The sequence below is a fragment of the Telmatherina bonti genome (genome assembly GCF_933228915.1).
Source record: "Telmatherina bonti genome assembly, chromosome: 22".
In the NCBI taxonomy this organism is placed as follows: Eukaryota; Metazoa; Chordata; class Actinopteri; order Atheriniformes; family Telmatherinidae; genus Telmatherina; species Telmatherina bonti.
The window spans coordinates 21,748,714-21,765,462 of record NC_136631.1 but is presented as its reverse complement, the minus strand read 5'-3'; the positions used below and the strand labels follow the sequence as shown (position 1 = coordinate 21,765,462).

General features: G+C 38.8%; 1 protein-coding gene across 1 annotated transcript; it reads left to right on the top strand.

Annotated features, from left to right (window-relative positions):
• Window positions 1–639: 639 nt before the first annotated feature.
• On the top strand, window positions 640–3,295 carry rpl13a (ribosomal protein L13a; the record flags this gene model as incomplete). The annotated part of the gene is made up of 7 exons (XM_079262457.1): window positions 640–729; window positions 1,399–1,471; window positions 1,666–1,731; window positions 1,945–2,046; window positions 2,504–2,589; window positions 2,770–2,829; window positions 3,048–3,295. The coding sequence occupies 7 exons, from the start codon at window positions 640–642 to the stop codon at window positions 3,255–3,257; spliced, it is 687 nt and encodes a 228-aa protein (XP_079118583.1). The 3' UTR covers window positions 3,258–3,295.
• Between the last annotated feature and the right edge of the window lie 13,454 nt (window positions 3,296–16,749).

Sequence of the window (16,749 nt, the reverse complement as noted above, 5' to 3'; positions counted from 1 at the left end):
GCCCCCCCTTTCTTGCATGTTTTATAGGCAACCCTACCTTAACACACCTGAATGAAATGAAGAGCTCGTTAACAGGCTGCAAAGAATTTGATGAGGAAGTTCAATAGCCTGACTCAGGTGCTTTGGAGGAGGATCATATCTAAAACATGCAGGGCAGGGGGGCATGTGGACTGGATTTGAGAAACATCTGAGAGCGTAGACATAACCTGAGTACTGTGCGGGACCATCATTAACATGTTGGCAATGTCTGCTTTATAATTTGTCCATCTGTAACCCATAATATTTTATAAGGTGGATCCCATTTGTTTCCATGAACCTATACATTGATTATCTTCTTATGTATCACCTCAGATCCAAAACATCATCGCCATTATGCATTTACTGTTTTTTTGCATCTGACCAAATTATTAAATCCAAACAGGTCCCTCTGCTGTAGTGTCCGTTTTAAATCAATGCATTTATGTCCCAGCTGTGACCCAGCAAGTACCCACAAGATGCACTGTCCTGCAACTTTTACTTGATCCCTTCTCCAATGCCTGATTCAGATGGACCTAATTACCTCATGATAATCATTGTATTAACTTAACCCTCCTTGTGGTGGCGCTAAAACATGATAAATACCCCACGAGGAAGAAGTGAATGTCATCACTTCCGCCAGCCCCTGCCTTTTACCATGAGCAACCCCGTGCATCTTTCTTTTCGCGCATCATGGCGGACCGGTTCAATAAGGTGGGCAGCTGCTGCAGAATCATAATGCTCTATTTGGGGTTTATATTGTCGAAATAAAAGCTGTTTTGGTCAAACATTGGTAGATAACTTTTAGCATACCTGACGTGGTTATTGTGTTGCTACACTTTTATCACCAAGTCGTTGTTTTAAAACATTTCAGGCCGCTCGTCGTAACTGAGTGAACGTGTGTCCATCATGGCAGCTTCCTGACCGAGTCAATGCTTCACAGCCTTGTGAACCCTGTTGTTTTTCCTTATTCCTGCCGCCGAGGCATTGACTGGGAAAGTTACGCCAAGGCTACCAGATCGATTTTATTATATACAAAAGAGCAATGGCATTTAAATCTTTGCTTATTGTTGAAGACATAATGTGTCGTCTTAGCTTACGGTGCTAGCTAACATCTTAAGCGGCGTATGTCCATGTGACGGCTTTAAAAACACAAAACAGCGGTGAAATGGCTTTTTAAGTCCTGGAGAAACTTTTTATTAAAATAAAATGAATGCAACAAGTCAATGAAACATTTAGCCTTATTACCTGCTGTGGCTGTTACCCTAAGATTGTGAGGCAGGCATCGGACTGTAAATTGTTACAAGTGTCTGAATGTAATGTTGAAGTAATTCGTAACGTTATTAATAATGGTAATAAGTAATGTTTCATTAAATCATGCAGGTTCTGCTGCTTGATGGCAGGGGCCACCTACTTGGCCGGCTTTCTGCCATTGTCGCAAAGCAGCTACTTCTGGGTAAGTTTGAAAAGTCTCATCGTGTAGACAAACTGCTCTTCAGTGTTGGATGACATTGAGCATGGAACAGCCTATTTCCAGTGTCTTTAATTATTTAATTATAGGCAAATTTAATAATCTTGTTAAAAAGACAGCACAAAATATCCTTTTTGTATTTTTTTTATCTGTATTCTTAACCCTGGTTTTCTTTTTAGGACACAAAGTTGTGGTTGTAAGATGTGAAGGCATCAACATTTCTGGCAACTTTTACCGTAACAAACGTGAGTTAGAAGTTTTGTTTTGTTTTTTTTGTTTTTTTTTAAAGGTGCTTGTTGTCAATGATGTTTTATCACTATTATTCGAGTTTCACTGACCATGAGAATACCTTACATGCACTACCATCTGAGACATCAGCTTTTTAAATTTTTTTAACACATGGTGTTTTTTATATTGTTTGTGTCTAACTTTATTTTCTACCATCTACACCTTGACAGTGAAGTATCTGGCTTTCCTGCGTAAGAGGATGAACACCAACCCCTCTCGTGGCCCTTACCACTTCAGAGCTCCCAGCAGGATCTTCTGGAGGACAGTCAGAGGTGAGAATTTGGTGTCCCTGAAATTCTAAGGATAACAATAGCTGTATTTTCTGCCTAACTAATGTAAATGTAATTTACCTATTACATTTAACTTATGAACAAATGTAATGAGTACAATGTAATGAATGTATTAATAAAATTCATCAGATGAGAACTAGCTGAATGCCCCATCACAATTGTCTATTGAAGACTAAATGTCTGATAATTAAATTTATCGAAGTATTCTCCGTTACATGGATGTTTTCAGATGCTGTTTTACACAGCAGTGGTTTGACTCATTACAAGTGGATCCTTGTTTAACTGTGATGAATTTTGTCAAAACTGATCATCGTTGATGAACACGACATTACGGATCTGATTGCTGAGCTAAGCAAGGATGTACACTTGTGCTGAGATTGACGTGTTAAAACTAGTCATTTTTAATGCGTTGAACTGAAGAGGAATCTTTTCCAACCAGGCATGCTGCCCCACAAAACCAAGAGAGGTCAGGCTGCACTTGAGAGGCTGAAGGTGTTTGATGGTATTCCCCCTCCCTACGACAAGGTGCCACAACATTTTATCTTTTTAAATCTTTATATATTGGCTGTCTGTGATGATTTCATTTACCCCTCTTGTTTGAACAATGTTATGAAAAGGGATTTCTGACCTTTCTGAGGCATGACATTTTTGTTAATGAAAAGAGATGAAAGTTTCTTCCCTTTCTAAGTTTGTCTTACTTTGCAGAGGAAGCGCATGGTTGTCCCAGCTGCTCTGAAGATTGTGCGTCTGAAGCCCACTCGTAAGGTCAGTCCAACATTTTTGATATTAAAAAAATAATCATGAGATTTGGTAGGTGGAGTATAAAAAGTGGTTATTTCTCAGGGAATTTAAAATAAGGATTTCTGTGCCTGAAAATGAGTTTTTCAAATGTCAGTCAAGCCACTCACTGCAGATAAGTTTAGACTTGATTTGGCTTATGAAGTTCAAACATTTTTTTTCTTTTTTTTTTTTTTCTCCCCCAGTTTGCTCTCCTTGGGCGTTTGGCACATGAGGTCGGCTGGAAGTACCAGGCTATCACCGCCACTCTGGAGGAGAAGAGAAAGGAGAAGGCCAAGCTCCGCTATGCCAAGAAAAAGTCTGTGATCAAGCTGACCAAGCAGGCAGAGAAGAACGTTGAGGGAAAGATTGCAAAATACACAGACGTTCTGAAACAATATGGTGTACTTGTCTGAGCTGGATTATTCCGGCTAATAAATGTTTATAAAAGGTGTGTGGTGTATCTATCCCTTCATATTTTATATTGCTGTAAAGAACATGAATGTCTGAGCTGAGTTGTGATTTAAAGGTGGGGAAATGTGAAGATTTACATGCCTGAGGAACCTGACGGCAAGTCTGTTTTAAGAGGCATGAACTCACTTGTTTTTTCCAGGGTGTGGGAACGTATTTCATAGGCGACTACCTCCATCAAGGCAAGGTTTTATTTTTTTAATTTTATTTTTTTAATTTGGTTCTGGTGGATTGTCTGTTAACAATATGGATGGATTCTGTTGTGATTTTAAAAAAAAAAAAATATATATAAAGGAGCAAGTGATTTGATTTTTCAGGGTGATCTAAATTGCTGCCAGATTCAGGAATTGTTTCCTAATGAAATCATTTTGCCATTAGAGCTTATAACTAAAATGCCAGTAATCCTTGGTGAAAAATGGATAAATTAAAAATGGCACACCAGGCCCTGACAAACATAACATGAAAGTACATCCTGAAAATCACGTCCAGAGAAATCATGTCTGATGGTATTCAGACCTGAAACATGGAACACCAAGTTTTAGTTATCTTTATAAACTCAAGCTTTATAATTGCATGGTTTTTACCATAAATATTTTGAAGAGGTTTTAACATACATGCAGCATTTACAAATGAAATGTATAAATGCACCACACCGGGACAAAATCTCTGCCTGTTTTTTCTGTAACTGGGGACCAGAGCTGCTGAACTTGCCATTTTCTTCTAGCAGCAGAGAGCAGTATTGCACTTTGAGTAAATTTCCTCTGCAGTATCGGTCACAGCAGACCTGTGATGGTTCGAGGTGCACCAAGCCTTGAGCCTGATATCAGCAGGAACAGCTCCCGGCTCCACACAACCCAGAATTGAATTACATGAATGTAGGAGCTGGATGGATGGATCAGCCAAAGCATTTGTCTGATTGCTTAAAGTAGCAGCTTTAATGTTTGCCTAATGCAAACATGCTGCAATCTTTTAAAAGAGTACTTAAAGGATTGCAGCATGTTATTGATGCACATTTCTGTGCTGTCTGTTTCAGCCTGAGGCTGATATATGATAAAGGCTTAAGACAACAGGATACAATGCTGTTTCAACAGACTTTGTAGTTAATGTCATTCTATTGTGGACCATTTTGTATTGCACAGACCTTGGTGATCTCTACAGTATAATTTATTCAGGACAAGTTGAAGTAGAACTTCTGTACTAATATAAATGTATCCCCTGGGAATGAATGGATGGCTTTTAAAGCACTTTTGTTGAGTTTTCTGTGGTTTCTCTACTTAAATTAGGGCATATTGAGGATATTACCACTGTGCTGAGCTGTTCTCTCCACCAATTCATTCACATGTCCTATTAATTATAATGGACATAAAAACGAAAAAGGTTTTGGTTAAAGATGATTGAACTGAATTTTCGCTTGTTTGGAGGATGTTTGATACACACAAGGACCCTCCACTGATCTTACTGGCCTGATAAGACCCAATTGAGTTTTGCATTATGATCGATCTTTGATAGTCTACCTGGGAACACAGGATCATTTTTCTGATATGGGTCATGATAATTCTGAATGATTTTGGCTTTTTTGGACTGACTAGGCTACATGAGCCTAATCCTACTCATCAGAAAGACATGGGTGCAGGTTTGCATTCATTATGTCCCGTGATTTTATTTCTTCTTCTTTGTCACGTGCATTCCCCTGAGGGAATTGTAACATTTCTTTCCTTTGAATATAAAAGAGAATTGGAAAAATGGGGCAGAATCATCTCTCAGGGCTGCTCAGAATCATGTTGTGACCACTGATTGATTTTATGGACCTCTTGAGGGGCCTGTCAGAAATGCCTTTGGTGTCTGGTGCTGGTGGCTCATTAATGATGTTTAAATTAAGCAAACCATTAGAAGTAAAGAGAAAAAGTGCTCTTTGATAGACACAACTTGCAACAACATATCAAAAACAGCTTGATTTCAAGGGGTCACATTGGGAGTTTGGGATCTTTGGTGTTAGATTTATTAATTTATCTGAAATAATATGTCTCATAAAACAGCTTCATAATCTGTGTGCATTTGCAAAATATAACCAAAAGATGTTATTCATATGTTGTTGTGCACAAATAATGTTAGGTGCTTCCACTAAGACCCACATCGTGCTGTGAGTGTAGATGACTACTTTTTATACAGATCTGAGGCTGCCTCCTCCTCCCCTTTTCGCTCCTTTACTTAACATTATAGCACAATGGAACATGTGTGATGAGGATTTCTTTCTCATTTTTAAACAGCATCATGACAGTGCTGTCTATTTCCTGCAGACATATCCTGGACACCCTTTGACAAACCCCCCCTCTCTACACACCTGCCTCTGAACTTGTGATGCCTTTAAATGATTAGCTATGCATGTGTGGGCATTTGAGTCATACAGCATTTTTCATTTTGAGTGACTTCAAACAAGTTGAAATATTGGTTATGTTTCTGATTAAGAGAGATGGCCCGTGGAGGATTTCTTGTATCACCAAAAGTTGGGGAGACAACCTTTACATTCTATGTTTGTACCTTTTCCCTCTCTCCCTCACTAAAACCACAGGTCCTCTAAGCTGTTCCACCGCAGATCGAGGCCAATCTGATGCCTGTCTACCTGAGTCACAGAGGGACGCCATGTCGCTGCTAAACAGACGGCGAAATCACTGTGACGGCACCAAAGATGAGATATTTGGCTGTTGCTGCCTGCAATAGATCATTCTCTAATCACAGCAGCTGATACAGATTGAGAAGACCTGATTGTCTGAAATGGCTCATTCAGGACTGTCCTATTATGTGCTGCAATGACTATAGACCCTGTAATCCCCTTCACACAGCACCCCTGCTGTGGAATCGTGTATGAGGATATAATTTACACTTTAACTTCTGGTTTTGGGATTATAGGATGAAAATGGGCTACTGAATAAACTTTTATCAAATGATTTCAGTGTAGATTTTACAATCCCACCTCTATCTGTATGTATATGGGACCATAGGAACCTCTCTGCGGCTGTCATGTTGCAGGGATGCACCTAAAAGATTAAGCTACTGTCTCCTGATCTCTTATTACTGTGTGAATTCAACACAGCATGAGAGTAATGAGAATGATGGGAAAAAAAAGGCTTTCCTACACGGCAGAATGAGCTGAGAGGTTTGTTAAGCTTCCATTTGATGTCTCTGTAATGTCTTGTTGCCATCGAGTCCGTCTCCAGCTCATGCTGTTGAATCATTTTGAACCAAAGATAGCTTTAAAATCAGATTAGCATAGAGGGGCACATAAAGGAGAACAGCTTGAATGTCTGATTTGTTTGTGATGAAATTGTGGTTTAGGGGAGGCTTGGCGCTTCAGAAGAGATTTGCCCAGTTTGAACCATTTGTTTTTCAAGTTATTACGAAATGAGGACAAATTATTCTTATTCTCAAAGGTAGCTTTAAGAAACAAGACTGAGTTTGGTGTGATACATGAGAGAAAAATCAGAAAAACCAAGACTTCATTCAGTGTGAGCTTGGACATGCAAGAATAGACTCAGAGTCACTTATCATGGTCCTAATGTCGTCAGTGACCTGTTTTGCTTTACGTTACAGGAAAAAACAGAACTTGCACAGTGCGCAGACATGAGTCATGTTGTCATGTTTCAACCATCATTACTTTCAGCAGAAAACAGTTTTGACTGGGAAATATTGTTTTACTTATACAAGTCAAACCTATCAGTCTGACCTTGGCAATAAATGATAAGTTTATGAAGACATAAAGAAAACAGCGACAAAGCCATCGATGCTCACAAGCCTGGAGATTTTGTGCCGTACAAAGACATTTTAATGAAATTTAACACCATTCTTACCCTCCACAGGAAGGATGTGTTCTTTAAGCCAGTTGTTGAGCTGTGATTTATTTTCTTGTGAGAAATAATCTCTTTCTTCTTCTTTTTAGATGCAACTGGTTGACACGTCCACATGTTCTACGTGGGGCCAGTAGGGGCACTTTGACTCCTCTACCAGTTCCAGTCAGACAAGTAGTTTTTATTTTTCTACGTTTTTATTTATCATTAGTTGAGTCAAGAGTAAGTTTTCCAATTTTATTTTTTATATAGGTCAGTTTGTTGGTTTTAGGTAAGGCGAGAGGCCCTAATGTGACGTCCCATTATTAGACTGGTTTGGCATTCTGAACTACTGAACTACTGGATTTATGATCAGGCTGCAAGTAAAAAGGCTTTACTCCATGATTAATATCTGTTCTTAGTTTGCCATATTTGATATGAAAAAACTATATTTTATGTGAAAAAATGGGTAAAATGAAATATTTGTTAAGCAAAGTGCTGGCAGTATTATATGTTGGACTTGTTTTGCTGTATCCAGGCCAGGATAATTTGTCCTGATGTAAATTCTAGATGAAAATACAACATCTGTCCTGGAAGTGGATCATGCCACAGGACAATAACCCAGCGTACACCGCATGGTCTTTGGAAGAGTGGCTGAATTGTATAAAGTTAATACTTTGGTTTAGTTAAGTTAAAATCCTGTTCTGAACCCGATAGAAACTTTAGACAGTTAATGGGAGGAAATGAACACCCAAGACCTGTTGCTGTCTGGAGAATGAGCTAAAATCCTGCTTTTAAGCAGAAATTCAGGGCTGATCTGCAATTACCAAAAACATCTATTTAGTTACGGAGAACGTTGTACAAGTAAATCACACAAGCTACAACTGCAAGTAAAGTATTTGTAATTCACATAAAGTAAGACTGATTCTTTAATACCAAGAGATAACTAACTTAGTAGAATATGCTTATCTTTATCTATTTGTTCCACTTGGGCACATTTGATTAACCTTATAGGCCATGTTAAGGTTTAGATGGTAAAAATGACAAAAAGTTCACAACCAAGTCTTTCTATCTTTCTACCTAATCACAGTACATTAGTAACCCTTGGTTGAGGTTTCCCCCTGTAATGTATGTAAATCCAAACATAGCTTCCTTGTCAGTCCAGTATGCACAACCACACAATTCTGCCTACACAGAGCTGCTCTCATAAGTACATTGCAGCAACGCTCTTTTGCATGATGTACGCTAGGTGTGCAGCAGTAATGCATCCTTATGAACATGAGGTGCAGCAGGGCATGTCTGCACCTTGTTTATATGCACTGACCCTGGGTGTAATTGAAATGATTTAGAGAGTAGTCCAACTCGATTCACTCAGTCAGGCTGAAGTCATTATTTCTTTTTGCACACATGAGTGGCTGTAAAATCTGGACATGAGAGACATCAGTGGTGACGGATTGCTCTAGTGCATTCAGGGTAACAAATTGAATTAAGGATATGAAAATGACCTATCACAGAAGCCTTTATCAACTTCACTTTATTGAAACACTTCTGAGGTATGTACACACAAAATACAAAGATTAGCGTATAACACAAGCAGGAACACACACCCAAGGGTCCTTGAACAACCAAAAAAAAAACCTGCATAGGTTGCAGATGCTCGATACAGCAATTCTTGCTTTCTCATGAGACAAGAGAGCAATTCTTTCCTGTAAAGAAAACAAATTCTTTATTACACAGTGTGTGTGTCCACTGCTACAAACAGAAACATTTTCTCCTTTTTAAACACACCAGTGCGACAGTTTTTAGTTCTTTCCCACAACTAATCAATAACAAGTTAAAGTGAGAGTGCAGCCTGCTGCCTGTGACTGAATGGGGCTGTCCTGACTATGAAGCCAGTCATGTTTAACAATCTGCAGTTATTGCACAACATGACCAAACACACATTGAGTTTATGTTACTTTAATGTACAAGTGAATGAGGAAATATCTTTATAACAACACAAGCTGTTGTCCTAACTGTTCAGATAAAATCTCAGTGATTGTAGCAGAAGAAACTATGATGAAAAAGAATGAACAAAACATAAAAAGATTGAAGTCCTGATCAATAATAGACAAACAATGTCAACATGGGGTCCACTTAGTTTGACTATATATATATATATATATATATATATATATATATATATATATATATATATATATATATATATAAAACACTTAACAAGCAGCATTGCTACTAGATGGAAACTGATGCTGTGTCCCAGTTATTGATGAATTTGCCAATCCTTTTTGTGGATTTGCACATGCATAATAACATAGACTTTTAGGCTATGACGAGCAGGTCAGAGTTTTGGTCAGATGTCTTGACACCTCAGAAGTGTAAGAACCTAATTTTCATTCCATAAAATGTAAATAAACTAATAAAGTGTTACAGAGTTGACAATAATAATAATAAAAAAAAAAAGATATAGAAAGTAAATCTGCACTGGAAATAATTATTGTCATCTTTTTTATTACTACTTAGTTTTGATTTTACTGAGTTTAAAAACAAACAGACAAAATAAAAGCACAATATTTAAAATAGTTTAAATTAATTACACCTTGAAATACCTGTTTCAATGTTTTGCAATGGTATAATAAAGGTTCAGAATAATAAATACGTGACTATGCTTCTGGGATGTTGTGTGAAGACCAAAACATGAAAAGCCCTGCTTATCTGGAGCAATCTCCTGTGGTTGATAGTCTGTACCAAATGCTGCACACCGAACAGAGTAAAAGCTCTGTGGGGGAAAATGGAGACGACTCTATCGACAAAGAGCCACAAAAAGGGCAAATTTAATGTTTACAACACATTCACATGTTCACATGATGGATATTTTGAGATATCGGACTACAGACAGATAAAATCTAAAATAGAGCTGTTTGATAATGCAGTGCATCAGTGGTTTTTTATCGGTGATCATACTGCGGGGCTCCTTCACTGCCTCTGGCAGCAGAGACACTGAATGCATCAAAGGAATGATGAAATCATGAGATTACTGAGGCATTTGACTGACAAATGTATACACCACTGTCAGAAAACTAGGTTTGAGGTCTTTCAACAACCTGACACACACCCTTTAACACAGGGGTGTCAAACTCCAGTCCTCGAGGGCCGGTATCCTGCAAGTTTTTGTTGTCTCCATGCTCCAACACACCTGACCGAAACTGATAAATAGGTTGACAAGGATCTCCTGGATCCATTTGATTTGAATCCGCTGTGTTGGTGCAGGGAAACAACAAAAACCTGCCGGATACTGGCCCTCGAGGACTGGAGTTCAACACCCCTGCTTTAACACAATAGATAACCAAATAAAAGGAAAGTTATCCTCTTTATCAATGAAAGCCGTCTGAGTGATCTGCCAAGAAAAAAAAACAAACTAAAAAAATCATAAAGCCTCCTGCTAACTAAACAACAGAGAAGGAGTGTCAGAAACTACCAGCAGAGACATTGCTTATCAGTAAATTTGTGCATATTATTAAATTAGCTTGGATTTTGAACCAAACTTTATTTAATCTGCATTGGTCTCCTTCTAACTGGGGAAATAAGACCTCAAAAGTTAGTAGTCACATTTTTATATGTAAACAGCGTGTTTGTGTGCTTGACTTGACATTAGCTTAGAGCAGGGGAGCCCAAGTCCAGTCGTCGAGATCTATTATCATGCAACTATAAGATGCATCCTTTCTCCAACACACCTGAAACAAATGGCTGAATCCACTCATCCTCTTGCTATTCAGCTCTGCAGAGGCTGGGTAACGGGCTGTTCATTGGATTCAGATGTGCTGCAGGATAGAAGATCTCCACAACCAGACCTGAGATCTCCCGGTTTAGTACCACATGACTAAACTTTGGTGCTCCCTTATGAAGGCTTATTTGGCATCTGTGTTGCATCCTGTCATCTCTCTCCCCAGTGATTCCAGTTTAACATTTATAAAGGGGCTGATTATGCAAACTGGGATGGACTGGTGACCTGTCCAGGGTATGACCAGCCTCTTGTCTGGTGATTGCTCGGATAGGCTCCAGCTTCTCTGCGAACCTTAATTAGATCAAGTGGTTAAGAAAATGGATGGTCACAACCACCACTGTGAAGTAAGAAGTGTCATACGTCTCTTATGCTTTAAATAGTTTTTTCGTGATAGAATGTTTTCTCCTTTCTTGTAGTTTGAACTGAAAATTTAATTTTCTTAATTACCTTAACCACATCACTTAACTTTGTTTTGATAGTTAATAGGAGTGTATACTTTAGGATAGAATATGGATCACAAGAAGCCACTGGGGTTCCTTAACCTTTTTTTTTTTTTTTTTACAACTATTCAGAAGGATATGCAAAGAAATGTTCCATATGAAGTCATACAAATTAATAAAAGTTAGATGGATACTATCAACTATGATTACAAGAGGCTACTCTGTAGTGAACAGGTTTTGTCCATAGGAGTTCATGCCACTGCAAAAAAAAAGTTTCCCTTCCACTTGCTGGATGAACATTGCAGAGAGCGGCAAGAACAAAGAGACTCTCAGTGGTGCAACTCCAGTTCTAAAGGAGAAGGAGAATTTCTTTAATGAGACCAGATGTGCTCGCAGTTGATGCAAAGAATTCCTTTGTCAGCTCTGTCGTATTGTTAAAGCCGTAGCTGCTTCTTATTTACTGCATCATCTTTTGCCTGATGGTTTCTCTGATAGCCTCTGCTGCCTTGTAAACAATTGTCTTTAGTAAACATAAGTATTTGTGTGTATTCATTTTTTTTTTTACTGTAAATTCACAGGGAGTGTGTAAAAAGGTTAAGTTACATGTAAAGGAAATACCCTGAAACTGCGTTGCATGAACTATGGATAACGGTGTACTTCATGGACTTTAAATCCTTTATGACATGGCACCCTTGCTTAAGGTATGGGACAGATATATATTTTACATGGATTTGACGTTTTTGCCAGAAGCACCTGTCTGGCTCCCTGGTATCTTTCCCAGTCTCTGTCGGAAGGATTAGCATTTTAAAACTGGCATTTAAATGTATGTGGCATGTGTCTGTTCTGCTGCTGAACGGATCTCTGCACAGCATGTAAATCATTATGGTTTTAGATGCACCTTCAAGCACAGAGTCTTTCTCACACAGACACACACACAAAATGGTGTGTCTGTGTGTGATATTCAGAGTGAATTCCATTTTTAATGAGGCAATCGGAACCTTGCACTCTGAGCCGTAAAGTCATACTGCTTCGCCAAATTTCCTATAATGAGGTAAACATCAAGTGAAATTGTTCATGTCAAACAACCAGGGAGAAAATAACTGCATGTACAGTAATTCTTTAGATGTTATGTGTGTTTCACTGGGTCTGAGTGAAAATCAATGAAATTTCAAGCACACATCAGCATTAATCTCGTCCTACTACAAGCTCATTAACATACATGCAAACACTCGGAAGAAAATTCTCTGAGCTAGGTATAGAGCAACTGTAAAGAAACCTTTTATTTCAATTATCCCAAGAGAGCAAAAGTTCAAGAGAGCTACTGCTTTGCTTAAGTGCAGACAGGCCATAACCAATCTTCTGAGGCCAAAAAGAAAAGAAAAAAAAGAAAGAGAAAACATAGTCAGACAGCAGACTCTCATATTAAGAGAGTCCCATATCATTTTGTATGACTTTAAACCAGTTATCCCGGATTATACTTCTAATAATAAGGTTTCCCAGCAGATTATTTGTCCTTGAACAAACTAGCCCTTAAAATGCAATAGTCTGTGTGTCAACAATGAGACCTCCTGTAAGAGACGGAGGCTCTCAAAATAGGACTTCTTACTTCTAATAGGAGGTGTCTCCAAAAATATTTAGGTCTGTGCAGTGCAGAAAACTACATATGTGATGGAACCAGCTACATACATGGCTCAAGACTGCTGGAGATATTTGAAAATGGATGATTTCTGTGTACAATACTTTCTGAAGAGCTTTTACTGGATTGCAGAGAGCTAAATATTAGTTATAAAATACTGTATTAACTGGATTTACTGCAGGATCTTATTGTATTTCAGTTCGGCAGCACGGTGGTGTAGCGGCTGAGTGGAGGTCTGAACAGTGGCCTCTGTGTGAGGTTTCCAGGTTCTCCCATGTATACGTGGGTTCTCTCTGGATACTCTAGATTCCTCCCACACACAAGGCAGGTATGTTATCTTAATTGCTGTGGTTAATTGATCACTTATCATATGTTAGTCGCTTTGGATAAAAGTATCTGCCAAATGACTGTAGAGCTATATTTCTGTATTTGTTAGTTTGAGTTAAATTTATGTCTTGTGTAAATGAAATGAAATCCGATCTCAGATGAATCATTGTGTCACAAGTTTCATGCCATAGTCAAAATTTTCTACTCTTCCTTCACTTTATTCTCATTCATTTGTTCATTCATTTACTTATTTTCTATACTGCTTATTCTAACTTAGGGTCACAAGGAAGCAGGACACACCCTGGACTGGTCACCATCAGTCAATCAAACTTTCTTACTTTGATCTCATAAACTTTATATAAATGGATTAAAATGACCTGTTATGAAACATGAAGTTTGAGTTCAAATATTTAGATGGTTAGGTATTACCCATTTAATGATTTATGGGCTGTGGTTCCTGTTGTGTCAAGTCGACGCCATGCTGGAGAAAAACGACAGCCTTGGGATTTACTGCCATCTCACAATCTACTGTTATGCTTCTACATTTTGGGCACGTGGACAAACATTCCTGTTACATGTTTTCTGCTGAGGGTTTTAATTGTTATTGCCATCAGTTCACAAATAATAGATTTCTGCTATTTATCCTGCCAAACGGGCACATCCACTCTCACTAACTGACCTCATGAGTGTGATGTTTCTGCACTGATGACAGCCAACACTGCCACACAGACTGCTGCATTTTAATCACAGAGTGATGGAATAATGTCGTTGCATGTAGTTTAATGTCATGATCGCTTCTCTGCTGGAACGTTCACCATCTCTTCAAGCTCATCTGCTCCACCTGAACTCCCTGATTGCTCATCACCTTCACCTCCTTCCTGCTCTACGTAAAGCCTATCCTCTGTTTCCCTGCCAGATGGTCAGCAGTTTCTCGTGTTGATAGCCTGCGTTCAGTCTTGTCTCCAGACTCCTGTTATCAACCTTGTTTCCTGGATTTCTTTTTGTCTTGCTTTGCCCTCGTCTGGTCCTTCTTACCCTGTGTTTTGCCTGAACTTTGACCCCCTGCTCAGAACAACCACATATTCTTGCCTTTTCCAACTGGGTAAGTCGCCTGATCTCTGTCTCTTGTTATGACCCATACCTGCATAACTACCATGTTTTTAGATTATGGATTCCAACAGCCTTTTAGGTGCCATTTTAATAAACCTTACTTTATCAAGACCTTCATTGCTTTGTGTCTGTGGCTGAACTTCTGGCTCCTGAAGGATACGTGATTACAGTTTAATTTTATTTGATGAGACATGGAACTACACAGTAGTTCATTGCTGGCAGTACGATGGATCGGTTTCTGTTCATAACTTTCACAATCAGACTGTCCAGGTGCAGCCAGAAGATTGAGAAGATCAGGATAAGATTTCTGCTTTTGCAGATGATCAAGTTCCATTTGCTTAATCAGACTGTGATCTTAAACTCTCGCTGGAACAGTTTGCAGCGGAGTGGGAACGGCTTGAGAGAGGGATCACCGTCTCCAAATCTGAGAACACGGTACTCAAATAGAAATTGGTGGACTCTCCAATCTGGATCTGAATTGGGATCCTGAATCTCAAGTGGAGGAGTTCAGTGGTTATTTGGATTTTGTTCATTAGTGAGGGCAGAATGGAGCAAGAGACTGATGAACATATAGGGGCAATATTTACTGTGATGGGACTGTACATGTCTACAATCATCATACACTTCTCTACAAGGGAAATCTGCTAAAATTGTCTGCAGCTCCTAAGCTAACACTGAGGCATTATTTAGTGGTGCTTAGGTTGTCTTCCATGGCTGGGCGCCAAGGTTCGCCTATAGACTAATCTGAGCAAATACACTTGTGTGTCTGTAATAAGTAATTCTGATGAGACTGATGGTGGAAAAAAACTGAATGCGATGAACACAGATGTTTAATACATGAAGATTGTCCTTGTCTGAGACCTTTCAGTTAACATAGATTTCCATGGGGGAGCGGAAGATGGGGACATTTGACAGAAGTGGGTCAAGGATGTTGATAGAATAGATTTTATTCCCAAGAACAGAAGAAAGGTACGTTTAGGTGAAAACTTGTCAATTCCACACTAAACTCTGCATTTCCATGTTGCTGTCGAGTCTTGAACAAGCCATGTTGTTATTGATAAGGGACGAAGTACTGTTGCGAGTAGAAGACTAATTTGAGAGATTTTATGAAATGTGTCTAGGTATAGACCTGCCATGCAAGAAAAAAAAAAAGGACTTTAGTTCTAAGCTCATTTATTTTTCTACGTGCATCAAATTAGTATGATTTTATTATAAGACTGTTAAATTAAAAACATTAATTAAATACATGTTTTTGTTTTTGAATGAGGAAAAATGTACAAATTTAATTTACAAAACCCGATGAAGTTGTACTTCATGTTGGGCTGAGACATGGAGACAATCTGCTGTTAACAGTGGATGATGCAGTAGTGTTGTTGGCATTGACCACTTAAATCAGACATGTTGGTGACTCTATTCTTTCCACAGGTCATATGAATAATTTGATTCCAGTTTTTAGAAGGTGCCTACAAAACTGGTGTAACCACTGATACATGCTCAAGAGTTATACACACACGTACACACAGGCATGCACCACTTCACTGTCTGCAGGCAGTTGACGCTTATAACTGTCCCACATTGCTGCTGCGTTTATAATAATTCTGTTCTGGTTGGTTGTGATATTTCACTGCTATCAAGTTGTTTACAACTGTCTTAAAACACCACAACAGGTAGAAAATTAAAAATAAAGCCATGGAGACTTTTTGCTGTTTGCAATTTCTTCTGCATCTTCTAAATGTGCTCTTTTATTTGATGTTTTCTGGGTTTCTTCTTCTTCTTCTCTGGTGTGTTTGGTTTCACTAGTTGGATGTCAGCTCAACAATTCAACACAGCTTACGGTAATTTCCAGTGGTATTGCTCTGTTTTCTGAGTCAGTCATTAAAGGGCCTTTATCCTTACCTGCCTCTGAGAATCCACATTCAAATTGCTGACATGAGATTCTTCTGCAGAGTGTTGATGGACTCCGTTAGAGATGGGAGGAAAAACCTGGCCTTTAAAGTGGGGCTAAGAGTAAAGTCACTGACCTTCTATATGAATAAGAGCCAGATGAGGTGGTTGTGGTGACTCGCTGTAGGCTGATGCAGCTGCTGCAACTATCGGAGCTGCTGCCTGTCGCCAGATGAGGAACAGAAGGTAAAATATAAACTCTGTCTAGTGTTATTTTATACTCCTCAGAAGAACACCAAGTTCACCTCTACATCATGAAAACCAAAACCTGGTTTTACCCTGTAGAAGGGTGTTTTGAGTAATTTTGACCCAAAAAAATCTCAGATTTAGAAAACATACAAATTTGAGCAACAGTTTGGGAGATTTTCATCACAA